Here is a 23,619-nt window from a genome sequence, read left to right on the forward strand (position 1 = left end):
CCAGCAGCAGAATAGTGAGTGCAGCTCTGGAGTATAATACAGGATGTAACTCAGGATCAGTACAGGATAAGTAATGTCATGTATGTACACAGTGACTGCACCAGCAGCAGAATAGTGAGTGCAGCTCTGGGGTATAATACAGGATGTAACTCAGGATAAGTACAGGATAAGTAATGTCATGTATGTACACAGTGACTACACCAGCAGCAGAAAAGTGAGTGCAGCTCCGGAGTATAATACAGGATGTAACTCAGGATCAGTACAGGGTAAGTAATGTTATGTATGTACACAGTGACTGCACCAGCAGCAGAATAGTGAGTGCAGCTCTGAAGTATAATACAGGATGTAACTCAGGATCAGTACAGGATAAGTAATGTCATGTATGTACACAGTGACTACACCAGCAGCAGAAAAGTGAGTGCAGCTCCGGAGTATAATACAGGATGTAACTCAGGATCAGTACAGGATAAGTAATGTCATGTATGTACACAGTGACTGCACCAGCAGCAGAATAGTGAGTGCAGCTCTGGAGTATAATACAGGATGTAACTCAGGATCAGTACAGGATAAGTAATGTCATGTGTGTACACAGTGACTGCACCAGCAGCAGAATAGTGAGTGCAGCTCTGGAGTATAATACAGGATGTAACTCAGGATCAGTACAGGATAAGTAATGTCATGTATGTACACAGTGACTGCACCAGCAGCAGAATAGTGAGTGCAGCTCTGGGGTATAATACAGGATGTAACTCAGGATAAGTACAGGATAAGTAATGTCATGTATGTACACAGTGACTGCACCAGCAGCAGAATAGTGAGTGCAGCTCTGGAGTATAATACAGGATGTAACTCAGGATAAGTACAGAATAATAGAGACACTGATACTGTACATTATGTTGCTGGGTCCACAATATACACTTGCCATATTTTTTCCCCGTTCCTTTAAAATTGACACCACCAGTATCAGAGCATAAACTCTAAGTGTTGAGGGAGAAACAAAGTCTCCACATGTGCAGAGTATATTACACATCATACCCATAGGTCACTTATACACCGGTGGTTGCTGTGATATGTAGAGCCCTTCACATTCTGTTACTGTAATAACATGTTACATCCATTGGTCACTTTCAGTAGTTTGTATTTTCTTCCTCATATGTTCAAATGCCTCATTTCTACCCCGAGAAAGGTTAATAGGTCAAGTTCTATGGATCAGGACCCACTTATCTAATATCCGATGCATCTATTGTAAGTGTCCAGTGACTTAAAGGGAATGTGTCATCAGCTTTTATGCTTATTAAATCCTTGGATCAAATTTATATTCTAGATTCTATGGAGAGTTTCTACACGTCCTGCACTGATAGGAGGAGATAAGTTGTGACATCATCTATTGTCAGCAGTGATGTAATAATTGGCCAGTGTTATATACAGTAGGTACAGAAACTATACAGACCCCTTTAAATGTTTCAATCTGTTTCATGGCAGCTAATTAGTAAGAACAAAAAAGTTACACATGTGCACTCTGCCCCCATTTTGACAGAAAATGTAGATATTTTTGTTAATTTATTAAACAAGAAAAAATGAAATATCATATAGTGATTAAAATACAGGCTCTTTGCTGTGACACTCATATGTAACCTACTTGGTGTCCATTTCCTTCTGATCCTCCTTGAGATGGTTCTATTCCTTCATTGTAGTCCAGCTGTGTTTAATTACACTGATTGGACTTGATTATATAACTATATAAGACCTCACAGAGCATGTCAGTACATATGAGAATCATGAGGTCTAAAGAACTGCCCAAGGAACTCACAGAAAGAATTCAAGATTACAAAAGAAATTCTGCAGCACTCAAGTTTCCCAAGAGCACAATGGCCTCCATAATCCTTAAATGAAGGAAATTTGGGACGATCACAACTCTTCCTTGCCTTGGCCGTCTAACCAAACTAAGCAATCATGGGAGAAGAGCCTTGGAGAGAGAAGTAAAGAAGAACTCTGGGATCATTGTGGCCGAGCTCCAGAGATGCAGTAGGGAGATGGGAGACGCCTATCACTGCAGCCTGCAGCAGTCGGGGCTTTATGGCAGAGTCTGGAAGCTTCCCCTCAGTGCAAGACCTATGAAAGCCGCATCCAGTATGCAAAACACATGCAGGACCCGGACTATGAGGAATAAGATTCTCTGCTCTGATGAGATGAAGACTGAACTTTTTGGTGATAATTCTAAGCAATGGAAAAAACCAGGTGCCACTCATCACCTGCCAAATACAATCCCAGCAGTGACACATGGGGGGAAGCATCATGCTATATGGGGGGGGGGGGGGGGGGGGCAGGACCACTGGGGGTAATGGAAGGAAAGATAAATGTGGCCAAGTGCAGAAATATCCTGGATGAAAACCTCTTCCAGATGCTCTGGACCTCAGACTGGCCCGAACCTTCCAACAAGACAATGACCCTAAGCCCAGAGCTAAAATAACACAGCAGAGGCTTCAGAACATCTCTGTGACCATTCCTGACCGGCCCAGCCAGAACCCGGACCTAAACCTTATGGAGCATCTCTGAAGAGACTGGAAATTGGTCTCCACCAATGTTCACCATCCAACCTGAGGGAACTGGAGAGGATCCGCAAGAAAGAGGCAGAGGATCCCCAAATCCAGGGGCAGGAGAAACACTGAGCAAGGGGGCTGAATACTTATCACCAGGGGAGATTTCAGTTAAAAAAAAAATTAGCAAAAACATCTACATTTCAGTTTTTTTCCCCTGTCAAGATGGGAACAGAGTGCACTAATTCATTCATTGGATAATACAAGGTCCAGGAACTTGAGGGAAGATCAGGACTCCTTATCATTGTATTCCTAGAACCTGGAGTCCTGCTCCTCCCTTGAGATTTTTATTTTAGCTTTAGCCTCAAGAAAGTCTTTTTTTAACCACATTCCCTTTAAAACAAAGTTATCCTTCCAGCACAGGATTGATAGTTGCAGCCTGGTGTGAGGTTCGTTCAGACAACGATGACAGCAGATAAGTTTTGAGACTTGGGCATTTGTGAAAAGCCTTCTTGAATCATAACTTGCCATGTGAAACCAGTGTAAGGCTACGTTCACACGAAGGTACCCTAGCATAGGGGGCACACATCTGCGCATGGGAGAGGAGGGGGCGCCGTAATACGGGGAAAGATCTTTCCCCCAGCTACGGAACAGTAACAGCGTACCACTTCCGTGCGCCCATTGCCGGCCTACGGGGGGGCGTATATACATGTCGTGTGAATGTAGCCTTAGCCAGAGAAGATCAGTGGCTTTGTGTTGTTGAATGAAGCATTAGTATAGCACACATTGTACTGATTCTATAAGCAGGGAGCTTGGTTTTCCTCTGAGGATAATATAATGCACTACAAAGCTCAGCTATCCATCCCATAGACCAGTGATGGTGAACCTTTTCGAGACTGAGTGCCCAACCTACAACCAAAGCCCACTTTTATGTTGCAAGGTGCCAACATGACAATTTTTAAGCAGTAACCTATTGATCCTAGCTGTATCACAAGTTTCAATCGTATTGGCATCCTAAGAAATTTGGATTATAGCTTCCTTCCATGGTCCCTGGAAGAGGAAGAATCAGGGGACACAGAGCAGGAGCTCCAACAATAATCCATCTCCGTCCACACCTTCTCGCTTCTTGTCTAGTCCTGGCAGCCAAGAAGGTGTCGCTTTAAAATACCACTGAGCATAGCCTTTCCATGGCTGTCTTGGAGGAAACCTTGAGTCATGTCTAGCAAATTCTGTGCTGGAGTGAAGGCCTGGGTGCCCACAGAAAGGGCTCAGAGTGCCGCCTCCGGCACACGTGCCATAGGTTCGCCACCACTGCCATAGACCATGAAAGGAGCTATACTGAACACATCTGACCACTTTTTACTTCTATAAGGGCACTTGGGACCCTCGTTCTTGTGATAAACGAAGAGAACAAGTTACTCCCTATGTATAAATATCTATGAAGCTTCACAAGCTGCTCACCTGTGCTGGTCCTAGTCACATTAGGGATAGGTATGAAGAGCAGGTGTCCCCCGCTTACACCTAAACCACAGAGAGAATGGAAAACCAGCGAGTAAATAATAATAATGAAGAGAATTGTACAAAACATTCTGCAAATAGAAAAGATAACGATCATCCATCAACACACAGAGAAACATACAGTACGTAGAAATCTGATCACAGCCTCTGCAGTCTATTTCTACCACAAGGTCGTGACCTCCAATGACCCCTGCCCCCCAACTTCCATCATCCAGATAGATTTTTTTTTTTTCCCCCCATTTTTAATGTTTTTTCAAACAAACCAATAGTCCAAAGTAGAGCCTCATTTATTGATCGCTTGTGCAGTACAAACCTCTGCTCTGTACGGTAACAGTAGGGACCGGATTCACATAATAAGTCAGTAAATAGAAGGGAGGGAACAAAGAGAAGGGGGGGGGGGGCAAAAGAAGCAACCGATAGTCTTGTACTTTCATTTTCCATACAGCGATTTTTTTGGAAACAGATTAAGAAAAAAAATTAAAAAAACAAACCAAATATCTCCATAAGTTACAGAGCAGTAAAAGAGCAAAGTCCTTCGATGGGTTAAAGTGTTACATCTTTTATCCACAGTAGAAAAAACCCTTGTGTTGGGGAAGAAATAAAAAGTATAGGTCTATATAAGTTATAGCACTTCACAAATAATAAAAACTCTCCAGGCCGCTCCGAATGGGGAGAACGAAAAAAGTGGAACGAATGAGAACAGAGATTCTTTAAAGGGATTTTCCAGGTTCCTTAAATAAAATGAGTTTGGTCCGAGAAACCCGCTTCAAGCTCATTATAAATCGGGCCAAACCGCGCGGAAACTGACAACTGATAGGTCTGAACTTGCTCATGGGTGACAAGCTTCCAATAGGAGTTGTAATATTTTACGGCATTACTTAATGTGCATTATAAGCCCAATCCTAGAAGCAGGGAAAGTGGAAGAATAAGAATACAATCTATATCTACATATATCTTATATAAATTCTCCCATTCCAGCACAGCTACTCCGGTGCTCCCTCTGTGATCATGTGACCTCAGTAGGGATGATGACCCAGGACTGCTGCACACAGAGCAGAGCTTACCCTCTTACCAAATTGTAAGCTATACCCAATATTGAAAAATCCTATTCCAGCACTGCTGCTCTGGTCTCCTGCAGAGATCATGTGACTTCTGCAGGTACAACCCAGGGCTGCTGCACTGGATCGAGGGTAGTTTTTACCACAATAACAAAACAATATACAGGCAGTCCCCGGGTTACATACAAGATAGGGTCCATAGGTTTGTTCTTAAGTTGAATTTGTACGGAAGTCGAAACTGTATATTTTATTATTGTAGTTCTAGACAATTTTTTATTTTTTTTTTGCCCCAGAGACAACTGGAGTTTCAAATTGTTTTGCTGTAATAGGAACAAGAATTATCAATAAAACTTCATTACAGGCACCTTACAGCCGATTACAGGCCGTCCCCGGGTTACATACAAAATAGGGCCCGTAGGTTTGTTCTTAAGTTGAATTTGTATGTAAGTCGGAACTGTATATTTTATAATGGTAGATCCAGAGGGAAATTTTTTTTTGCCCCAGTGACAATTGGAGTTTCAAAATTTTTTGCTGTAATTGGACCAAGGATTATCAATAAAGCTTCATTACAGACACCTTACAGCTGCTCATTGCAGTCTGGGACTATAGTAACATCCAGAGAGGTCACCAGAGGTCACAGTGGTTTGTCTGTAACTATGGGTTGTCTAAGTCGGGTGTCCTTAAGTAGGGGACCGCCTGTATTGCAATCTAGGACTATAGTAATATCCAGAGAGCTTCACCAGAGGTCACAGTGGACAGAGGGGTCCATCTGTGAGTTGGGGGTCCTTAAATAGGGGACCGCCTGTATATACAAATTTTTTTTCCCACTTCTTACCACTTTTTCTGCCTCCATTAATCCTGGACAACCCCTTTAAAAAGTCAAATGACAATATTCTACATAAAGGGGGTTATAGGAACCTTTGGCAAACCAGATGTTATAAAAACTACAACCCCAAGCATGCTTATAAGGGTGAATGCTGGGGGTTAAAGTTTCTCTGGCGTGCCAAAGGTTGGGGACCTCTGTTCTACATTACAAATTTAGAGGCTTTTCTTTAATTAAAAAAAAATTGCTAGAATAAAATTTTGCTTTTAAAACATTAATAAAACTCTGATATACAAAATAAAAAGCAGAAGGTCCTGGGCTACAGGGATGCCAGACAGTACATAAGATTTTGTTGAACGTTTGGCATACACAGGGGTTTTTTTGGGGGGGAAATGTCATGATTTCTACGTGTTCACAGCTTTGCTACCATCAACACACAGAAGGCAGCAAAGTCGCATCAACTACATCAAACAGTCGTGTCTATCCACCAAAGCGTTGTGAAGATATATTACAGCATGGCTCACATGACGACGCTCTCCATGGGCGTAGGGGGGGTTTATCATTGTCTCAAGTCGTGGATTTTTTTTTCCACATTTTTTTTTTTTTTGCAGACACAACGGACACCGACCCTTCTCAATCTTCTGTAGCTGTCTATTAACTTTATTTTTGTTTTAGGATCCTCCAAAATCACCCACAATATACTTTGAAACAAACATGAATGTGAAAGGCCTTGGAGTCCAAACAGCAACTTACACATGATTCAGAAATTTTAAAGCCCAATTAAAAACACGCAAGAGAACAGAAAAATAAAAAAAAAAGGAAAACATTTAAAAAAGACAATCATTTTACAGGTCAGATAAAAATTAAAAAAAATTTAAAAAAAATCCTTTTCTTTAGAGCGATGCCTCAATACCATCTTTGGTACAATAAATAAAAAGGAAACTAAAAAAAGGAAGGAGGGAGGAGACAAAAATAAAATGAAAGAAAATTTGAAACAGTACGTTATTATCCACAGATAGATGGGGGGGGGGGGGGGGGGAATTTACATTTTTAGGTTTTTACATTTTGGGTGGCAAAAAGTGAAAATTATAATTAAAAAACCCCACCGTTACAGCACATCGCACTGTAAAAGTTTTAATACTGAAGCGAGGGCTTGGAGCGTCTTACAAGAACCCATGAAGATGCGACTTTACTGGTCACGCTCAACTTAAGAGGCCGAGACACAGAGGATTTTATTTAAAAATAAAAAATAACGTGAAGGAGATAAAATGCAATAAGAAAAATAAAATAAATGTAGTGTTTAAACCAGGATTCAGTTGCAAATAATAGTTAGATTTTTTTTTACGATGACGACAAAAAATAAAAGATGGCAGGGGAGCGGATCAGGGAGACACTGAACTCCTTCAAATAAAAAAAAAAAAAAAAAAAAAAAAGGCTCCTAAAAATCTTTCCTGAAACAGCTAAAACCGACTGAGTACGAAGTCATAAATAAAAGACATTTTTTGGGGGGGGAAACCCTTTAAAAGGTATAATTTTTTTTTTTTTTTGTTGGTTTTTCTTTTTTAGAAAGCAAAAAACTGTTAAAGAGTTTTAGCAGCAATTCCAGTTGAGAGAGTGGAGTTAGCAGCCAAGGTTATTCCAGTGAAGTGCAGAAACCCTGCACCCTATATAGCAAAGGTTGGTATAAAGTGGGTGGGGGGGGGGGGGGGGGGAGGGTGGAAAGGGGGAGGGTAACACAGGAGATCTGGATGAATGGGTTACGATGGCAGCGCAGGGCACCTGGCACGGACAGTGTTTTTGCAGAAGTGACGTTTTGGCCTGTAAACGAGTTCACTGACGTGCAAAGTAAGTCTGGATTCTCCCGCTCCGTCTGAAGAAGGAACCTTTTTTATGATAGAAATGGAAGCATTGGAAATGTCTTGAAGTCTTTGCACAGGTTAAACTTCTTACCAGTGTGTCAAAAAAAAAAAAAAAAAGCGATAAAAAATAAAAATAAAAAAATTAGGACAAAAAAAAAAAAAAAAAAAAAGAGCAGAGTCCAATTGAAGTCTGTTTGAAACGGCTTCTCATGGGTAACACACACTTCACACTCCTCTCGTAGTGATTTTTTTTAATAAATAAACAATTCACATTAACAGCTACACCTTGACATTTTTTTTTTTTTTGTTTGTTTGTTTGTTTGATGGTTGTGATAAAAGCCAGCTCACCCTTTTTCCACAACCCCACCCTGCAGCCTGTCTCAGCCCTCCTTCCGAAAATTCAGTATTTTCTATTATTGGTATGGCTTTAATTTTACATGAAAGAATCATCAAGAGCTTGCTGCCGTACTCTGAGGGACACAAACGCCTAACATCGCACTCTCTTCAGTTTCCGTCCTGTTTCGGATATGAGGTGGTCCAACCATGCTGGATGTGTTGCTAGAGTAGGGATAATTCAGAGGCACGCCAGAATCGTTATGCCCACTCACTGTTCTAGTCCGAAAAGCAGAAACCCCTAAGTGTAAGTTTGAGGAGCCAAACGGAGTGCAGTCTAAGCTAGGGTGGTGAGGGTGCAATGAAGAGGAAGACTGGGGGTGTCTGTGTCCCAAGCTGAGCTCCATAGACTCTGGGATTTGCGGAGAAGAGGAGGTGATGAGCTGCCGATGGTAGTGTGGCCGGTTAACGTGATGATACAGCGGGTGAGGGTGATGTGGTTCGGTTCCATGAAAATGTTGCGGCTGACTGGGAGTAGGCTTGTGAGGTAAGATCTGAGGGTAGGAATCGCTGTTTGTGATGGGTACATCTCCGCCGGCCCACAGTCTTATCTGCTGCTGAGAATGAGTCTGCGAAAAAGGCAAGAAGAACAAATCACCATTAAGAATGGGGGTGCAGACGTAGGATCGGTCACACATACTGATCAGGCCCCAAAAGAATGACAGATGCCAAGGGCAAAATGTGAAAAATCTCATCATAATCCCTGAGTAATGGGACAGATGCAGTAATATCACACATACAATTGTTTACCTGCTCATTTTTTAGTTTGTGCAACACATGAAAGAGCAAATGGAAACTAAACTGAACATTACAATATTATTCACACACTACTAAGGCTTGATGGGGGTCAATATCAGAGTTGCTCAGTGAAACAAGGAGGTTCGGTTGCAATCCCATAGCACAGTCTCTAGCGCTTACCTGTGGACTCTGCATTTCGTAATCTGTGTGGGCTACAGCGCTATTATAGTATCTGTTGCTGTACCGGTAATTGCGGTTATCATTAGAAGAGCCACTGGATCCTCCTGCAGGTAAAGCAGAATATGGATTACATTAGAGAAGAGCACATGACGATAGAACGAATGGCGACTCCTAGATGGGCACTGAGCTCTTATTACATGCCCCCCGGGGCAGCCCCCAGCCCTGTGCATGCTCTACCACCGGGCAGCTAGGATGAAAATGTATTATGAACTTGTATGTGTAGATATAATCTGCCGGACTAGACAAGAAAGAGGAGGTGCAAAATATAGGGAAAAGGACATAAGTGCTGTTACTGCACGTTACACACGTACAAGGCTTTCGGCTAATACCCGTATCAGATCTACGCCTAAAGCATGGGCAATTATTTCAGGCACAGTTTTTGGCTGCACCGCAACTGCTGTGTGTGAATACTGGCCAGAAAACTTGCACATGTGACTCACAGGCTTTTCACTTTGTGGCTCAGTAGCAGTACACTACATACTGGTACTTTTGCCATCAGGGGGATTTTTACCAATGTATCCTTGCGGTTTTCGTTGCAGGCAATACGGATTTTACAAGCTGCCATGAACCTTTGTATGTTGGTTGTGCTGCCTCTCCATTGTCACTGGTCATCTAGTATATATGTGACCTAGGTAGGGATCCCCACCAGGGACCATGGAAATGATACAGAACTACAAAATACATTGGTCACTTTAGAACCAATAACTTGTGTTTTTTTTTGGTTTATATTTTTATGGTTGACATCAGAAATCAGCAGACTGTGGTTTTGTTCCAAGTAAAGTCTACCCCAACCAGTTAGAAGAGCAGCGCTCAACCTAGCTAAATATGCATCATTTTCCTTATTCCATCCTGGAAATGTCTTTGCATATTTCCCAGAATCCCCTGGTGGAGTGTCAATGGCTATAAGCCTCCACATGCCTGTAGGGTGCTCTTAATAGGCAAAGTCTCATTAGGGAAAGCTCTTATTTCCCAGTAATAGGAGGAAGAGACTCACAAGGAATGTGTGCACATTTGACTTATGTTGCATAAACATTTACCAGGAGTGAGATTTTTAGGTAAATCTGGGGCATTTCACGGCTACTGTTCTAACTGTGGCCATCCAGGCTGCATTCTTAGCTGTCCTATGACTAAAACGTCTTTCCAGACCAAGATAAATGGCTGAACAGGGTTCGCATTGGTTCTTATATTTACAAGGAGGGGGTCCCATGCCCCAAATGGATGGAGCGGTGACAGACTGTATGTAGGCTTCTTGCTTTAGTCACCAACAACCCCCTACATTTGTGTTGCACATGCACTGGCAGCTCCAAACTCTAGTCAGCTTCCCATTTATATTACCCCCCTGGTAAGAGCCAACACTAAGGAGCAGCTCTATCACGTCTGTAGGTCAGCGAGGCCACGTCCAAATACATTCAAGCCGCGGTCTAAAAGTAGGCACATCTCAGTAACGCCAGCAGCCTTTCCTCTTGTCAGTGTCAGTCTACATAAGCCCTGACAGCACATAACTTGTCTCACTGCCAGAGGTTTCTTTTTACTGTCAAGCGAGTTACCGGGGTAGGATTAGGGTCTTCTAAGAAGCCAGAGCAAGACAGATTTTAGAGGTGAAAAATTATGGCTTGTGCAGAGTTGGTCAGTATTCAGAATCCGGAATAAAGATTCCCTGCACTTTTTTTGGGCATAGCTTTGAAATACAGATTCACAATACTGACCAAATCTTGTGTAATGTAAGATATCTGAATGGTCAGGTCGTAGACTAAGTATATTTTTAGACCTTTCCGGATGGCATGAGCAACCCCTCACCTGAGCTGGACACAGAACTAGTTGTACTGGTTGAGTGACTATGGTCCATTGCAGGGCTTGTAGAGTTACTGTTACTTGTATTTGTCCCTTCATCCGTAGTTTTCTTGAAGAAATTGTGCTGGAGCGCATAAAAAGGGGTAATCCTAGTTTTAGGGTCATAATCCAACATCCGTAAAATTAAATCTTTAAATTTGAGATAATCGGATGGCGAATGTCCCTGTTCTCCTGCTCTGCGTCCACCAGGACCGCCGGTTTCTACACCCAGAACTTCATGGAGCCTACGAGTTCCTGGCACTTTGTAGTCCTAAAATATAAAAGTACAACCAAATGATTAGACAAAGGAAAGGGTAGAAAAAAAAAAAAGATAAAAAAGAAAAGCTCTTTGTAAATAAGAATCATCAGGGAAAGCAGAATTTGGCTGCAAATCCATATGCATCTCAGGTCACATTCACACGGTCAGTATTTGAGTTATTTGCAAGCCAAAAGCTAAACTGGAAACTAAAGAGAATGGAAAGATTTGCATCACTTCCCAGTTCTGCGCCCACTTCTAGTTTTGGCTTAGACAATTATGGATGCAAATTACCGCCCAAATACGGATCATGCCCAAAACTCAGTAGGTTACTGAATTCATACAAGACGTAATCACACATTACAACCCATATTATCGCATATTACTATGTAGCAGTTACCTTCTTGATATCTTTATTTTTCTTTACAGTCCACGTTCCTTCAGGAAGTTTGTCAAAGTATTTTCGTGCCTTTGGGGCCTGATCCAACATGTGGTTTGGGGGGGTTCCCAGGACTTCTACTATTTTGTTCATCTGGTCCACCTTTGTTGGGTCACAAAATAGTTTTATTAGTGCAGAAACTACACAAATATGAACGAGCACTGACCACAGGGCTCCCCAGTCTATGATATAACCATCTTCCAGGTGCTTAACATGAATACATAGTAATACCCTTTTCTGCTTATAACTAGGGTCCTGCAGGCTAAAGCGGTCAATGAGCAGAAATATCCTGAGCTCTAATGTGTTATAGGCCTGTACTTTACAACTATATACTCACTAAAAGGTCATATCTTAATGTGCCCATACAACTTTCAGAAGGTAGTGACTAAATGCTTGTCCTAACATAAGCTTCTCCTCTCACCTTCCCCATTCACATGCACTCTTAGTTCAGAAGCCACGTATGTAAGCTGCTACCCACCCAGCTCTGACAACTAAACCCTCCTTTTGACCCTTAACATGAGAGCATCTTCCGGCTTTGTACAATATATGGTCTGAATACTATACAGGCCATCCAAACAACTTCTAAAAACTCTCAATATACATGTTATTCCACACGTCAAGTGAAAACCGTAACATGACAAGTTTCTTACCTCATTGGATCCGCTGAATAAAGGTTCTCCTGTGTGCATTTCCACCAAAATACACCCCAAGGACCACATGTCTATGGCCAGGTCGTACGGCATCCCCAGTAACACCTCGGGTGACCGATAAAAGCGGCTCTGAATATACTGGTAGATCTGTAAAATAATAAGATTGGGGCTTATTAGAAAGATACGTGACTGACATCTATTAACCCCTTCAGGTCCAAGCCATTTAAGGGCATTAGGACTAGGCCTGATTTTTAAAATTTGCCCCGTGTCATTATAGAAGGTTATACATTTGTAACGCTTTTACATATCCAGGGGATTTTGAGATTGAAATAAAATGCGTGACGAGAAAAAGTAATTTGATTTGGACAATATCTTCCGGTTTAGTTGTTAGAAATTATTCATTTTCAAAGTTCTAAACTTTCTGCTTTTCAGAAACTTTCTGTTACTCGGTTGCTATGACTAACATTTCCCAAATGTCTGCTTTATATCGGCCAGGGCTTTTTATGCCTCTTCTCTTTTCTAGGTTGTTAGGAGGTTCAAAAATTTGGGTGCAATTTTTCTGTCAGCATTTTTATGCCAATACCCTTATATATAGGCACCTGCTCATCTTAAAGTGACTTTGAGAGGCCTAAATAACAGTAAAACCCCATAAATGATGCCATTTTATATACTATACCCCTCAATGTGTGAAAAATCTACTTTAAGAAGTGTGTTAAACGTTTAGATGTTTCACAGGGGTTAAAACAAAACGGAGGTAATTTACAAGCTGTAATTGTTTTTTTAGACAATATATTAATTTTGGCCAAAAATTAAAGCGTCACTGTGTATAAAATGACAAAAAACTCCACAAAGTTTGACCCAATTTCTGCAGAGTATGAAGATGCCCCATATGTGGTGGCGAAAAACTAATTAAAATTATTTTTTGTTTATGGTTGTTAACATTTTTTTACATTTTTTTCAAATTTTTTTTTTTACGGTTTTATTTTGTCCCAGGGTGGTACATAAACTTGTAAATTGTAATATGCTGCAATACTAATCTTACATAGACAGCCTATGCATTCAGCTGCATGCAGGATCTAGCAGGCATTTACTGTAGGCAGCCCTGGGGTCTCCATCGGACCTCAGGGCTGCCATGGAAACTATTGACACCTCTGAGCTGCTACTGCGGGTTCCTGACTACCGCATACAGCCGGGATACCGCAGTGATCGCCATGACGCAACTTTACATCAAATTGCGGGAACTACCCGCATTCTTTGCCGTAGAGTTACGCAGGGTGCGGGAAGGGGTTAACGCTTACAGATTCTGTCTACACAGCAGTCTTCTGCATTATTTTCACATAGAACCAGTAGTGTAAGCCATAGAAAGTATTTGCAGGCTAAGACAACCAAAATAGCCCATCGGTAATGGTCGACAGACTAGAAGCATCCTTGTCAATATCTGTACTGTATGCACCAAATCCGTATTACCGATAACCCTACTTAGACTGTAAGCTCTTGTGATCAGGGCCCTCACTCCTGATGTTCCAGATGACCGTTTGTACTCTGCAAGGTCTTATTTTATTTGCGTTTGTCACCGCTGATCTGTACAGTGCTACGGAATATGATGGTGCGGTCGCATAGACTGCGTGGTCTTAGATGTCTTGCTGCAGTACACTTAGGTTACTCACTTTACACCTAACCAAAAGTTTCAGAAACAAACATCTTAAAAGGTTGAATGTCCATGTTCGTTAAAACAGACGACTGCCATCTTGAAATCTAAGATAAGTCATCTATGAGACATCTACATTTAGTACAAGGCTTCCTGGATAACACCTACCCTTTGTCCAAGCTGACAGGAGCTGCCAAAGTCCACTATTTTGATGGCACTGCGTTTTGGGTTACACAGGAGAATGTTCTCGGGTTTCAGGTCACAATGAATGATACTGAGTTCAGGAGTAGCCAAGAAGAGCAGAGCGGTGCACAACTGCTGCGCAAACTTTCGGGTCAGGTTTAGAGAAACTCCTCGGAAGTTTGTGTTTCTTAAAAGGTCATACAAGTTGTAGGACAGCAGCTCAAACACCAGACAAAGATGGTTCCGAAACATAAAGTGCCGCTTTAAATGCACTGCAAAGAAATAAAATATAACAAGCGTGACTTATCAGACCTGGCAAACATCCATCCATCCACAATCAAGATGTGAAACTCCTTTAGGTATAGTATCAGCGATTGGATTTGTATTTCCTTTATGATAACACGGATGAAGGGCATCGAATCATCACTGATCAGCAGTTCCGGGAGACATCTCATCTCTGGTAAGTATTACTTCCACTTTCCAAGCCTGAGATTTCACACCACCTGCTTGTAGATCAGCCCATTCACATTAACAGGACTGAGATGCTACACCATGCACAGCCACTACACAATGCTGTACAGTTAGCACTGCTACATCAAAAATACAAATCCAACAGCCAAGTACGAATCGACCACAAATGAGAGCAGAAACCAAAATCTTTATCACATTCACTCTTCAATGTTATCCAACTGAAAACACAATCATGACTTACCTATGTAATACTTCATTTCGGTGTCATGTTTGTTCATTAGCTCAAGTAGTCTCAGCTCTATCTGGGCCTGGTTTAGAAAAGCCTTCTTGTTTTTGATGATTTTGATGGCTACCCATTCTTGATCATGGTGATCATATGCCTTCACCACCTGGAATACACATAGGTTTTCATGCCACAGATGTAACTTGAGGAAACAATGACCATGTATATAAGCTATATATTGTAAATGGCTACAGAATATATCATTATATAGCTACTATTTGGTGTACAAAATAATCAGCTGAAGAGAACTTATACGGCCCCATGACAGACACTTATGGACATCCAAGTCAGACAAATTTACTCAATATTCAGACATCTCCATTTACAAGAGGTACTCGCACGTTTACCAGATTTCTTCAGAAACACACATGCAGCCAACAAACATACTGCACCACTAAAACCACACACACAGACAGACTAGAGGGGAGAGTGACCAGTGGCTGAATATTAGAAAGTATTATCATGGTGACCTTTTCCTGCATCTTCTTACCTGTCCAAAAGATCCTTTTCCAATCAGTGAATCTATTTCATATCGGTCCATCCACTTTTCCCCATTTTTAACTATGTAATCGTAGTTATCGTCATCAAATCCATCATTGAACACTTTCCTTTCCTTCTTCGTGCTGGAGTCTTCAGGTGGCACTTGTTGGGCACGGCGCTTCTTTTTAGCGTAATAAACCTGGAAGGACAAATTCACTTAGTAGGTGTCTGTAATGAAGTTTTGATAATCCTTGCTCCCATGACAGCACAAATTCAAGTACAAACCTAAAGAACCAATCTTTTATGCAACTCGGGATCTGCAATATAATATATATTTTATATTTCTTCACATACATACAGGACTCAGTAATTCAGCCCTGGTACCGTATCCTGCCATACTGGAGTGCCATCATGCACCCAAAATTTGGCAAAATAAAATTACTGAAAAGTGAAAACAAGTGAACTTTAAAATAAAACCTCAAGTCATGTCACTTGTAATTTATACCTGTTTTATCAGGTCATGATGTATAAACAAAGTGATTTCCTCATCTATCATACCCAGGGAGGAGCATGACTGTGCACTTGGCAAGTGATACCTGTTTAGCAAAGGCTTGTCCACATCCGGATGACATTAACTAGTGTGGGAAAAAGTGATTTGGGAGATGCCTGCCATGAGTTGCAATTATATTTCACAGCCCTGGGCTTTCCTCACATGGCAGGTGACAGCAAATGCGAGCTGCCTGTGCAGAGAAGTGACTGGCTTCAGTATGGAAGTAAAGAGGCGGCCCATCACAGGTGCTGACTAAGTTAAGGGGGGGGGGGGGTGCGGTTACCATGATTTACCTGAAGAGATTACCATGTCGTGCAAAACCGCAATGTGAGTGGAGCATCATTTCCATATAGTCGCACTAACATTAGCAATTAGCCATAGTTTGATAACATACCTCATTAATGTGCTTGTAAGTCTTTATCAAGTCCACTGAAAGCTTCCGTAGAGGTGCAGCTGCCGATTCTCGGAAGGTTAATGGAATCCGCCGTTGTAATATGGTCATATCTGGCAGGACCTGTACAGCGGGGAAGATAGTCGGGTAAGAGCTACAGAAAAATTGATTTGCGTTTTAAGGAATATAATAATGAACAATTTCAAGTCTCAATATCAATATTTTGTGAGCATTTGTAAGGAAAGGAGAATACACAGGTAGTATGAACCACGGGAGGATAAATACATTTTGCATAACACAGCAATGGCACACGTCTTGTCTCGCATCCATTCTATGGTAAATGCAATTATCACAAAATAATCCCCCAAACATGGAAACCAATGACACAGATTTATACTGGCTGTCAGCGATCATGTAGAACTCGTAGTTCCCCTTCTTTTCTCTAGTTACCTGCTGATGATCAGCCATTGATTGAAGGCTGGAGAAGTTAGCGTGGCTGTGCTGGCTCGACATGCTTGCCTCAGTGGGGACAAAGGCAAAAGGGGCAGCCAGACAGAAAGAAGACGAGGACTTGCATCCTGTACTGCTGCCACCTGCAAGATAGGAAAACACACACAGGTTTAACAGAATCCTAGTTACAAATGTACAGAACACTACAAACATGCCGTGTAGCATTGTAATGGAGAATCTTTAAAGATGGACGAGCAAAGACTATGCAAAGCACAAGTCACGCAATGGAGCGGCATCACCACTATGATAAGATGTAAGCGTGCGGTCACATGGTGCATTTCTGCATGTTTACAATGCATTTGGCTGGCTTGAATACTTACTCTTCATTACTGGAAGGGTAAGCACCTGTATTAACATTTTCACAGCTGCTTAAACTTCCAGAAATGAAGAAAAATGGATTCAAACCAGCCAATGGTAAACGTGCCAAAAACGCACCAAGAACACATGTGATCAAACCTAAGGATACAAGACCCTAGTACAGCAGTTCCTGTAAGTTTACTGCCAGCACTGCAACCTCTTGCCGAGTACACATCACATACTACCAGGATATTATTTTTTGGTCAAGTACCTTGTAGGTGCAAAGATAGAAACCAAACGTAGGCCTCCACAGGCACCTACCACCCACCTCCAATGATGTGAACATACAACTAGGACGTGTTGCAGGTGACTTGTATAAGGCGATACTTTAAGGTTATGTTTAGATCTGTGCAGATTTGCTCAGTTTTACTGGCATGATCAACACCAACAATAACTAATAGCTCCTGCTGACTATAATTGGGTTTATGAGATACTGGTCATGTTTAAAAGGAGGAGACACCACACAACTTTACAGCGTCACAAGCTAATAATTCCCTATGAATAAGACTTCTATTAGAAAAGGGGGTTTTGTAGTAGAACACGAGTAAACATCCCGTTAACGCAAGTAATGTAATGATGCAGGTGGGAGCACGATATCCAACATGGCATCACGGAGCACTACTGAGCATGCTCAATCAGCACTACATTCACTTCTACAAAGCTGCCCAGAAAGTCATATACTGGCAGTCCCCGAGTTACGTACAAGAGGTTCCAGAGGTTTGTTCTTAAAGGAAACCTACCACTTGTAGTGGCAGGTTTCTGATGGAAATGCCGGAGCTTATTTTCGTTAGTGTTTTAAACCGCGGTATCGCGGTTTAAAACACTTTTTAAACTTTATAGCCGGCGCAGGGCGGTACGCGCTCGGCGCTTACCATGCGCGCGGCTCTCATTCACTTCCTATGTAGCCCCGCGCACGGTAAGCGCCGAGCGCGTACCTCCCTGCGCCGGCTATAAAGTTTAAAAAGTGTTTTAAGCCGCGATACCGCGGTTTAAAACACTAACGAAAATAAGCTCCGGCACCAGCTCACCCTGACCTCACGCCCGGTATTTCCATCAGAAACCTGCCACTACAAGTGGTAGGTTTCCTTTAAGTTGAATTTGTATGTAATTCAAAACTGTATATTTTATATGTGTAGATCCAAACAATTGGCCCTAGTGACAATTGGAGTTTAAACATTTTTTGCTGTAATTGGACCAAGGATTATCAATAAAAGCTTCATTACAGACACCTTACAGCTGATCATTGCAGCCTGGGACCATAGTAACATCCTGAGAGCTTCATCAGAGCTCAGAGGGGTCTGTCTGTAACTATGGGTCTTCTGTAAGTCGGGTGTCCTTAAGTAGGAGACTGTCTGTATAACCAAATAAAGCACCACCTAAACATTGTCAGCTTGGTGTACAGGGCACTTCAGGGGAGTTGCAGGCTTCTGGACTCATTACAGGCGGTTTGATCATGTAGGAAAGTGTGGAAACCCACTAAAAGCAGCACAGAATTCCTTTGATAATTACAGGCTATACTGCCCTCTGGGTAATAGATAAAGGTCCTTTCCCTTCTGAAACTTGTAAACCGTGTATACGGAAATAAATTTCCTTACATGTAGAAGACGCCTCCAATGACTACATTATGGACCAATTTGATATGCAGCGCTGCGTAATCTGCAGGCGCTATATAAATAAGGAATTATTACTTTAATACAATACTACAAACTACCAAATCCATTAAGATTATTATTTTAGTCCATGGGCTCCGCAACAAATAATTTCAGGGGACACTCAAGCAAAATTTAAAAACAACTCATTGCCATGTTCTCCATTATGGTATACATCAGCAGAAGTATACATCTTTCCTCAGTCATACACTTTCTACAAGGGAGACTATACAGACTATGTTCAGTTCGCACAATTCTGAGTGGTACGGAGAATATAACAAAATGGCTTTCCAGCTCGCGGAGACTTTTTCACCAGTCGTGTGACGCCGTGATGAGGAAACATGAGATGGATAACAAACCAGAAGGAGCCAAACAGTTAAAGAAGTGTAAAAATAATAATAATAATAATTTGAAGTATAGCTGTAAAGTATGGAGAGTGATATACAGTCAGGTCGGTGATGCAGAGATGTATAACGGGTTTTCTAGTAATATAAGGTTATTTCCTCCCCTTTAGAAAACTCTTATTACATCACATCCATCCTGGCTGGATTTCAGTGACGTATCCATGTAACGCAGTCTAGACAACACCTATTTGGCCAAAGGTTTACAACCAGACAGCATACACAGTAATAAGCTGCTTTGATCACAAAAATGGGATTGTGGATTAAAAGTAGCAGCATGCCCCCTGCCTTATCACTTCAAGACATAACTAAGCGATGTGCTCTGCCATCTCTAGCCCTATTCTTGTCATCCCTGACGTCATACCCCCACCTACCGGCATGTTATCCTCTCTGCTAAGGGAGGATAAATACACATCTGGCCATCCTGCCAAGCAATAAGATCAGAGAGAATAGCAGCTAGATGCAATGGTTTCATTCACGCTTCCTCAAAGAGTATCTACAGTTTGCCAAGCACCAGCTCAGGGTGAAAAGCAAGGAAAAATAAATCGCCTCCCCTGTGCCCCCCAAGACTTGTGCACAATACAGAGGTTTCCATACACTATATAAAAATGCACATGATTTATATTTGCCAAATACATAAAGATTACTATGCCTGCTTAAACCATTTGAGACAGTCCAAATGATGAGGTTGTGTCTTTGGAAGTTTCTGATAAGTTTCTTGGCAACATCTGAGCTAGAGACACACTTGATGTATTCAAAAGTAAAAAAAAAAAAAATGAGGAAGAGAATTGTGGACTTGCACGAGTCTGGTTCACCCTTGGGAGAAATTTCCAGAAACCTGAAGGGGACTTGTTCATCTGTACAAGCTGTAGCTGGCAGAAGTGTGATCCCATCAACAGTGAAACAAGTCCTGTATTGACATGTACTGAAAGGCCACTTTGACAGGGAGAAGCAATTACTCCGAACACAAAAAGCCAGATTAAATGTTTGCAAATGCATGGACAAATGCAGACACTTCATATATACAGGTGCATTCCCCAAAAACAGTGCAGACAGTCAGACAGAAAACTGGCGCAATAACAGATCTGGGCCGTTGTATGACAATACTGTAGAACATCGCAGGACAGGAGGGCAAAACTTGGGTGCAAATGTCTCTGCCAAATGGACAATGTTATCCTTAAGCCACTTGGTAGCCAGTTTGGCAGTAGCTATGGATCAAAGACAAATGTTTTGGAGCCATCACAAAGCTACGGAAAATACTGATGAACATTTATGGGCAGGGTTGCTACAAACATGCCGCAGTTACACCAGTGGTATCAGGAGGAGTGGGCCCAAATTCCGACTATAGTGAGAAGCTTGTGGACGGAGATCCAAAACACATGACTCAAGTAGTGCAGTGTGACAGCTATGGTACCAAATACTGATGAAACGTATGGAAACTTTTGACTTTGCAGAAAAATTATAAAAAATGCTTAATATAAATAATTTTTGTTCCTAATTGACCTAAAAGGGGAAAGGTTTCTTCAGATTTCAGGTCTGGCTTCTGCTGCACAGGTCTGCAGCAGCTTTCTTCTTTCATCCAGCTCTAGGCGGCTTCATCCTCTGAAGGGGAAGGAATCACATTCTCCATAAAGCGGTAAACTTCCCGGCCTTACATAACACTCAGGAAAGACGGATTCATGTCTTGTCACCGGGGACCACCAGGCACGCTGCTCTCTAGTCTGAAACTAGTTCTAATTTCCTCCTGTAATTGGCTCCACAAGCTGCACAGGTATCCAATGGAGAACTAGTATCTATGGGCAGGGTTAGTCCTGTGTGCTGTCTCAGCAGCAGTGCCCGTAATACCGCCATGCACACAGCTGACTACACACAGCTGCCAGCAGACCCTTCATGGTTGGCAAGGAAACCGGCTCGCACCTCCCGACCGAAGGATCCACAGCAACAAAACCTCCCCAAATACCGGGGCATGTACCAAAATGTTTATACTCCCAATGCCCTGAGAATACAAATAGGACACGATGGCCCTCCCTGATCCACGGAGATAGAGAGGGAACAATGAGCCAGACATAAGCTGCAGGACAGCGTACAGGGTCATAATAACCTGATACAACACCACACAGTATATAGAGGATGTGCCGGCTCTCCTCCTGTGTGGTGTAGTATATAGAGGATGTGCTGGCTCTCCTCCTGCGTGGTGTAGTATATAGAGGATGTGCTGGCTCTCCTCCTGCGTGGTGTAGTATATAGAGGATGTGTCTCCTGTGTGGTGTAGTATATAGAGGATGTGCCGGCTCTCCTCCTGCGTGGTGTAGTATATAGAGGATGTGTCTCCTGCGTGGTGTAGTATATAGAGGATGTGCCGGCTCTCCTCCTGCGTGGTGTAGTATATAGAGGATGTGTCTCCTGCGTGGTGTAGTATATAGAGGATGTGCCGGCTCTCCTCCTGCGTGGTGTAGTATATAGAGGATGTGTCTCCTGCGTGGTGTAGTATATAGAGGATGTGTCTCCTGCGTGGTGTAGTATATAGAGGATGTGTCTCCTGCGTGGTGTAGTATATAGAGGATGTGCCGGCTCTCCTCCTGCGTGGTGTAGTATATAGAGGATGTGTCTCCTGCGTGATGTAGTATATAGAGGATGTGCCGGCTCTCCTCCTGTGTGGTGTAGTATATAGAGGATGTGCCGGCTCTCCTCCTGTGTGGTGTAGTATGTATAGAGGATGTGTCTGCTCTCCACCTGCGTGGTGTAGTATAAATAGAGGATGTGCAGGCTCTCCTCCTGTGTGGTGTAGTATGTATAGAGGATGTGCAGGCTCTCCTCCTGTGTGGTGTAGTATAAATAGAGGATGTGCAGGCTCTCCTCCTGTGTGGTGTAGTATAAATAGAGGATGTGCAGGCTCTCCTCCTGTGTGGTGTAGTATATAGAGGAGGTGCAGGCTCTCCTCCTGTGTGGTGTAGTATAAATAGAGGATGTGCAGGCTCTCCTCCTGTGTGGTGTAGTATGTATAGAGGATGTGTCTGCTCTCCTCCTGTGTGGTGTAGTATGTATAGAGGATGTGCCGGCTCTCCTCCTGTGTGGTGTAGTATATAGAGGATGTGCAGGCTCTCCTCCTGTGTGGTGTAGTATAAATAGAGGATGTGCAGGCTCTCCTCCTGTGTGGTGTAGTATGTATAGAGGATGTGTCTGCTCTCCTCCTGTGTGGTGTAGTATGTATAGAGGATGTGCCGGCTCTCCTCCTGTGTGGTGTAGTATATAGAGGATGTGCAGGCTCTCCTCCTGTGTGGTGTAGTATATAGAGGATATGCATACTCTCCTCCTGTGTGGTGTAGTATATATAGAGGAGGTGCTGGCTCTCCTCCTGCGTGGTGTAGTATATAGAGGATGTGTCGGCTCTCCTCCTGCGTGGTGTAGTATATAGAGGAGGTGCATACTCTCCTCCTGTGTGGTGTAGTATATATAGAGGATGTGCAGGCTCTCCTCCTGTGTGGTGTAGTATATATAGAGGAGGTGCTGGCTCTCTTCCTGTGTGGTGTAGTATATAGAGGATGTGCAGGCTCTCCTCCTGTGTGGTGTAGTATATAGAGGAGGTGCAGGCTCTCCTCCTGTGTGGTGTAGTATATAGAGGAGGTGCAGGCTCTCCTCCTGTGTGGTGTAGTATATAGAGGAGGTGCCGGCTCTCCTCCTGCGTGGTGTAGTATATAGAGGATGTGCAGGCTCTCCTCCTGCGTGGTGTAGTATATAGAGGAGGTGCAGGCTCTCCTCCTGCGTGGTGTAGTATATAGAGGAGGTGCAGGCTCTCCTCCTGTGTGGTGTAGTATATAGAGGAGGTGCCGCCTCTCCTCCTGTGTGGTGTAGTATATAGAGGATGTGCAGGCTCTCCTCCTGCGTGGTGTAGTATATAGAGGAGGTGCAGGCTCTCCTCCTGCGTGGTGTAGTATATAGAGGAGGTGCAGGCTCTCCTCCTGTGTGGTGTAGTATATAGAGGAGGTGCCGCCTCTCCTCCTGTGTGGTGTAGTATATAGAGGATGTGCAGGCTCTCCTCCTGTGTGGTGTAGTATATAGAGGATATGCATACTCTCCTCCTGTGTGGTGTAGTATGTATAGAGGATGTGTCTGCTCTCCACCTGCGTGGTGTAGTATAAATAGAGGATGTGCAGGCTCTCCTCCTGTGTGGTGTAGTATATAGAGGAGGTGCAGGCTCTCCTCCTGTGTGGTGTAGTATATAGAGGAGGTGTCAGCTCTCCTCCTGTGGGGTGTAGTATGTAGAGGAGGTGTCGGCTCTCCTCCTGCGTGGTGTAGTATATAGAGGAGGTGCAGGCTCTCCTCCTGCGTGGTGTAGTATATAGAGGATGTGCAGG

General features: G+C 42.8%; 1 protein-coding gene across 3 annotated transcripts in view; it reads right to left on the bottom strand.

Moving 5' to 3' along the window:
- Positions 1-8,031: 8,031 nt before the first annotated feature.
- The window catches only part of LOC140134608 (dual specificity tyrosine-phosphorylation-regulated kinase 1B-like), a 49,598-nt gene continuing 34,010 nt past the window's right edge, over positions 8,032-23,619 (bottom strand). For all 3 annotated transcript variants that reach the window (XM_072155047.1, XM_072155046.1, XM_072155049.1), the window contains exons 2-11: positions 16,798-16,940; positions 16,351-16,470; positions 15,417-15,605; positions 14,885-15,032; positions 14,158-14,444; positions 12,342-12,488; positions 11,653-11,793; positions 10,964-11,267; positions 9,107-9,210; positions 8,032-8,757 (exon numbers count right to left, since the gene is read on the bottom strand). In XM_072155047.1, coding sequence (XP_072011148.1) covers positions 8,245-8,757; positions 9,107-9,210; positions 10,964-11,267; positions 11,653-11,793; positions 12,342-12,488; positions 14,158-14,444; positions 14,885-15,032; positions 15,417-15,605; positions 16,351-16,470; positions 16,798-16,860 — 2,016 coding nt within the window. In that variant the 5' untranslated portion in view covers positions 16,861-16,940 and the 3' untranslated portion in view covers positions 8,032-8,244. The remainder of the gene's footprint in view (positions 8,758-9,106; positions 9,211-10,963; positions 11,268-11,652; positions 11,794-12,341; positions 12,489-14,157; positions 14,445-14,884; positions 15,033-15,416; positions 15,606-16,350; positions 16,471-16,797; positions 16,941-23,619) is intronic.

Source organism: Engystomops pustulosus, chromosome 6 (assembly GCF_040894005.1).
Source record: "Engystomops pustulosus chromosome 6, aEngPut4.maternal, whole genome shotgun sequence".
In the NCBI taxonomy this organism is placed as follows: Eukaryota; Metazoa; Chordata; class Amphibia; order Anura; family Leptodactylidae; genus Engystomops; species Engystomops pustulosus.